Consider the following 6245-nt stretch of genomic DNA (forward strand, 5'->3'; position numbering starts at 1 on the left):
TGGTTTTGATCTGTGGGAGAGTGCCTGCGTGAGCAAGGCCACGGCTTCTTTGCATTTCTCACCGCTGCAGTGCCTACGGCTCCACGTTGCTTTCTCGTAGGGCTGGTGATAAGGAAGACTGACCAGCAGATGTTGTACAATTAGTTGTACCTATAACTAATGGCTGAGGTCGGGTGTTTTCCAGGAGCAACTACCTTTGTCATTCCTTCCTGAAGGAGTAAGAGGGATCATACAGAGGAAAAGAGAATAAAGCTATTTTGAAGCCTCGAAGTAGTGAAATGGTTTTTTTCCCCCTAACTTCAACACAAATACATGTATTAATGAAAATAGACTTAATGAGAGAGGGGGGGACCGCAGTGCTGGCTGGAGGAGGAGCGGCCGAGCTGCCGGTGGGCTGGCCGGAGCAGTGGGATGCTCTGCCAGCGAGCGGCATCCCGGCAAACGGGTCTCTGGGCTGCGGTCCACACCAAAATCCGTGAGGGAGGCACACGGAGGGAGTTTCTGTTCTACTCGGAAGTTGAATATTGTGGTCTGTGTGGTGAGAATTGTGGTAAGATGGAAGAGCATGGAAATGGTGGAAGTCTTTCTTTTTTAAATGTTGTTTAATTTTTATTCATCCAGTACAGTTAGCTTGGTTTCTTTAATACCAGGCACATGCATTCACACCCTCACATTTTTTCTTTTTTAATATTCCAGGTACTGGAAGTGACTTTTTAAAACCAAGATAAAATTACTTTTGTACTGAATAGAATACAGTACTTCATCGCTGCAGTGCAGCTAGGGATGTAATTACTTAGAGGCTGCTGATCACCTTTCTTGCTAGAAAAAGAGAGGAGTTGGTATCAGTTTCATCATTGCTTTACGGTTTAAATCTTTAATAACATCTAGATGTCATGTGAAAGGCAGTGGACTAAGCAAGAGTGTTGGGTCTGGCTTCTCACTGAGGGGGAAAATCCCCCACCCATGAGATCACGGCTGAAATAGGTGTAATCCTCGGCCTCGATGCCTGTGGAAAAACTTGACGGTTGGGCTGACGTGGCTCACGACAGCTGTCCATCACGCCGACCACAGCTGATGGTCCCCATGGTTTTCCCATCTGCTTGTACCCATCTGTCTCTTGATTTTCACTTGGGCTGCGAGATCTTTGGGACAGGATGGGTGTTTTGCCTTACGTGTTTGCAGCCGGTAGTATACAAATATTCACTCGACTGACACAAGATGTATTTCAGAAAATGAATATGTATAAATTCTTCTTTTGTTTTCTGCTTTTTAGAATTGCTGCCTTAGGGAGAGCACAAAAATACCCACCCCCACCCCCCGAGTAAAATCTCTTCTCAAAGGAAACATTAAACACAAATGCCTGAACTTGGACTAAAATAATTAATATACAGTGTATCTTTTGGCCTTCCCTCGGAAGAAAACCACAGTTAAAGCGTAACATTAAATATGCTGTACTCATGTGGGGAGTTCATTTAGTTTTCCTAGAATAATTTCATTCGTCTCACATGGCTGAGCTTGCAGAAAAATTGAACACAACTTCAGTGATATTTTAAGGTTGCAACTTAATCGGCAATTGACTTTGAAAAACTAAATATAAACCCAGGAAGAGCCTGTTGCGGAGTAGAGGTAACTTCTGGTCACTTCCAGGCCTGAAATAATACAACCTTGTTATCATTTCTTTTTCTCTTCTGTCTTGGGGTTGGCAGGAGAGCTGGAGCGCTGGGCAGCAGCCTTTGCTATGTCCTCCTTTTCCAGTTACGTGACTATCAGAGATGGAAAGCAAAGAAACCCACCCCAAATCCATACCAGAAAAAGGGACTTTCTATTCCCCTCTACAGTGGGAGTGTAATACTGGCAGGAAAGGGATGCTGATGCTTAAAAACCAGAAGGCTGGTTTGTGTTTGGATCTCACCGGGGCGTCTGAGCCCAAGCCCCGAGGGACACAGCTGTTTCGGTGGGGGGGGGGATCCTGGGGGACCCCCACCTCTCCACTGGCAGATGCTCTTAGTAGTTGCTACCATCTACGGTTTTGTACAAGGCTCCATCGGTACAACCATGCCACCTTGTGTTACTTTCTGTTTCCTTATGGCCTTGAGCAGTCTGAGAAAAAAATTTAAAAGAATTTTCTATGTGTGGGTGCTTGTATATATATATATATATCTGTCATTTTTTAATGCTGTTAAATGTTCACTTCTATATCCCTGTCCAAGCCTGATTGTGTATCAATAGCAAGTGAAGTGATTCCACTCCGTCACTTTGTATTTTAAAATTTAGAATAAAGACATTATATTTCATGGTTATATTTTCAAAATATGTTAACAACAAAGTAGTTGAGCTCTTGTGATATGTATGTGTCTAGTCCAGCATGGGTAACTCTTTCAGGACTGCCATAAACTCCCTGCTGAAAAGTGCGTTATGCCTCAGCTCAGGCAAATTTGGTCTGTTATATCCCCAACTCTCTAGAAGTTTTGGGTGGGCAGGGGTCATTTTGGCAGAGAAATGACCTGTAGATTTTGCACCATAGAGTTAGTAGCATTAAGAGTGTTTTATTGTGAGGAGTTACATTTGAGAATGCTTTAAATTAAAAAATAAAAATTGCTATGGATATGCATAAAGCTTTTCAAAAGAAAATGTATTAATTAAACCTTTGCCTCTTTTCTCTGTAGTCGGCAGCAGAATATGTGAAGTCCCGCCTGCCTGAAGTCCTAAAACAACATCTTCAAGACTACGAGAAGGACAAGGAGAACAGTGTACTGTCTTACCAAACCATCCTGGAACAGCAGATTTTATCAATTGATCGAGAAATGCTGGAGAAGTTGACTGTATCCTATGATGAAGCAGGTATATTTGTGTTTCTTCTAAGTTACATTTTACTGAAAAAAAAAATTGCTCACTTTCAGTCTTCCTCCCAAATACTAATGCTTGTGCTGGCAAATTGAACTTTGTGCTCAAAGGTATGAGGTGATTCAGTGAAACATTTCTTTCTCCTAAAATCAAGTTGAGATAGAAAATTTTCCAGTTCGGTAATTGAATACTAACTAGCTGAAGTGAAAGGACAGTTATTTTTCTAACAGCACTTTGTCCTTTGTAATGCACTGATGTTGATTGATCTAGCTGTGCCTCTTTATTGTCCCTGCAAGTGGTGCGACCTGGTTTCTGCTGTTTTCTCCTTCACTGCTAACTTATTTTTGGGCTTACTTAGCTAGGAGTGTACTGGATAGTCACAGAATCTGATTTTTAAATGTGACATGATGCATGTGGGTAGCCAAAACTAGATCATTTGTAGAGTGTTGGAGGCATTTTAACAGTGCAGTTACAGGGGTTTGCAGTTTTCATATTTATGTCTTAGTAATTTGGAGGGTTTCTTAGTTATAGCCAATACTTTTTACTAGCATTTTGTTTTAAAGTAGTTAGAAATGTCTGCCAGCTTTTAGATCCTTCACAGAGTTGTCCTGATGCAGTCTTCTTTACAGTTACAGAGGAAAAAATAGATGCTCTTGAGGTTTTTCGCTGATCTTCCAAAATAGCCACCAATATATGCTATATGCCTACTCCCCTGAATCTTACCAAGTTTCTCAGTGTTTAGATAAATTGAAATTAACTACGCAACCTTGTACAGAAAGAATCAAACAAAAAGAACAGTTCATTATTTTACTCCTGAATTAGTATTCACGGCAACAAGCGGACTGGAAGCACGTATGGAGGTCTGTATGGACGAGCCAGCTGTTGCCACCCTAGGTGTGTGCATGCCTGGCTCACTGCGCTCCCCCACGAGAGCGCATCTCTCGCCATCCTTCATTTCTTGGCTCTATCTGAAGGATGCTACTGTTTCTCCACTTTAACCACTCCTGGCTAAGAACTGCAAGACACCACCTCCTTCATCTGCAGCCCTACCAACCCGCCTCAGGCAGCCTTGTAGTACAAAAAGAGAGTTTATACTTAGCATGTCCCCATTTGGGGGTTTTTCTTAATCCCTGGTGGCACTTTCTCGTTCTGTTATTCCTCTGGCCATACTTGGCACTGGGGTGCCCTTGGGGAACTGTGCTGAGCTCAGCTCCAAGTTTTCCTTCCAGCTCTTTTAGGCAGAAGCCTAGAGCACTCGTAACTAGGTTTTTCATCCTGTTTAGACTGTGTTTGCCCAACACCAGCCCGAGTGGATCACTCGTTTGGTTTGTTAGGTGGCACCCTGCTAAAATTAACATCATCTGAGTTTCTCATCACTAGTCCAGCTCTGGAAAACCAAGCACTGACAAGCTGGTGTTATTTGTCCTATTACTTTGTACTCACGCTGCATTGCCCCAAAGTACTTAAAATGTTCAGACTACTTATCAATTTTGTTCAGACTCCTACTCAGACTCCCACTCACTAGCAATACGATTCTCTTAAGCTACTTTGATCTTGAAGGCACTTGAGCAACTTAAAATGCCATTTGCAGACTGCACGTTCTGGGTACTCACAGGGCTGTGAGCTTTAGTAACTTCACGTAATTACAATGCTCTATTACTTTATCAATTACATTCATGCGCTTACCCAATAAATAAGCCAGATTCTCTTAAACTGCTTTGATCTCGAATGCTGTCAAGCCCCATATAGTGCCATTTGCAGACTACACATCACTTACTTAAAGAGCTCGGAGTCATATGAGTTCTCAAAGGACAACAGAGTTAAAATGAGGGCGCAGGATATTTGTTTAATCACATATGGCCTGTTTTTAATGATGCATAAAAAATAAGCTTCGAAAGCTGTTGCTTTCTGTTGCTTCTGTTTATCTGTTTAACCCAGAATTTACCAGTCCAATGAATCATGTAAATCTTTTTCCCTGGTTTGGTCACTTCATCTCTCTAGGCATTTTGATGGATAGAAGTTTGTTAGGCAGGAGAAAATGCAGTGGAGGAAAGTACCGACTCTTGTCAGAAGAAAAGGAAAGCATTTTCCTTTAGTGAAAACTGCGTGTTTGTACAGAGAAAATAAAGATTAAAACTGCTTGAAACACACATTTGGGGATTTATATCATGCAAGAAAACAATCATGTGGAAATGAGGAGCTACATAAATAACTAGTTTAGAAAAGTCCAGCATATACACACATTCAGAACGGAGAGACAGCACAACTCGCTGTAAATAAAAAGCCAGAATTTCAGCTTCCCAATCAGGTAGAGACAACTCCAGAGATTAAAACATGGAGATGGAGCCCACTCATCATTCTAATCATGTCACTTGTTTACTACAAAAGCAAAAATGGTGCTACCTGCTCTTGAAGTAAGATCTGATTGTGAGCAAAGCACAGAAAATGGGCCGTTAAATATAATTGCAGCAGCTGTTCGTGATCCTGAGCACTCCAGCTATTCAGCACTCCAGCAGTTGTGTTGGCGACATTTTTCTTTTATTAGCGTTTTTCCATACCAAAGTCAATTCAATTAGAAGATCAAGCTGCCGGTGGTACATACAAAATGAAGAAAGCAATCTTTAAAAATCCAAATTGTGAAAATAAAAGTGATTGTGATGTAAGGGGAAAATACAACTTTGTCTGGCAGGGGACTACATGAGACATCAACAAAACCCATTCCGGAGAGCACTGTCAAGGGTTTAATTTCTGTAGTCCTGAGCAGTTTGGAGTTCGGCTACGTGTCAGCCAGGGAAACGAGAAAGATGTTTAAGGTACGTGAAGCAAGGGGTCAGTAGCCAACTGTAGCAGAGTGCTGCATGTAGGGGAGCACTTCCACAGCAAGGGAGCAGACCTTTTCCACCCAGGAAACCTTTCCCATCCCTCTTGGAAGGGTCATTTTCTGTGGGTTCACAGAGTGCTCACCCCCACCTAACTCCCTTCACCCCTGGGATGTTTCCCAAAGCAGGCAGAATTCAGCTGCATCCATTTGCCAGAATTAAACAGAACCGCACTGAAATGGCTTGGGCTTCTGGTACAATTTTGCATGTTAATTTGGCCTTTCTAGCAGCGTGCAATATTAATAACGTGCAGCTTTGATGGACTCGACGTCCTAATGCCTCTTTTTGTAAATCTTTCCCTTTAGGAAATCAGTATATCAGAGCTACCAAATAAAATGAGTTCATCTAAAAATAGTCAAATGCTGACAAGATTTTTAGTGAAATTCGACTAAGGAAGATTTATAAAATAAAAACAGGCCAAAAGTGACAGATGGGTACAAATCCTCTCATAATCTTTAAATCCCTTAGTTTAAAAAGTGGCATTCTTGACTACCTAAGGCTGGGTTAATTTTGTGCAAGAAT

The 6245-nt window shown here is 41.8% G+C and overlaps 1 protein-coding gene across 1 annotated transcript in view; it reads left to right on the forward strand.

Annotated features, from left to right (window-relative positions):
- The window catches only part of LOC104160077 (protein phosphatase 1L), a 33506-nt gene that overhangs the window by 6769 nt on the left and 20492 nt on the right, over positions 1 to 6245 (forward strand). The window contains exon 2 of the mRNA XM_009698137.1: positions 2667 to 2841. Coding sequence (XP_009696439.1) covers positions 2667 to 2841 — 175 coding nt within the window. The remainder of the gene's footprint in view (positions 1 to 2666; positions 2842 to 6245) is intronic.

Source organism: Cariama cristata, unplaced genomic scaffold, assembly GCF_000690535.1.
Source record: "Cariama cristata isolate BGI_N322 unplaced genomic scaffold, ASM69053v1 scaffold6944, whole genome shotgun sequence".
Classification (NCBI taxonomy): domain Eukaryota; kingdom Metazoa; phylum Chordata; class Aves; order Cariamiformes; family Cariamidae; genus Cariama; species Cariama cristata.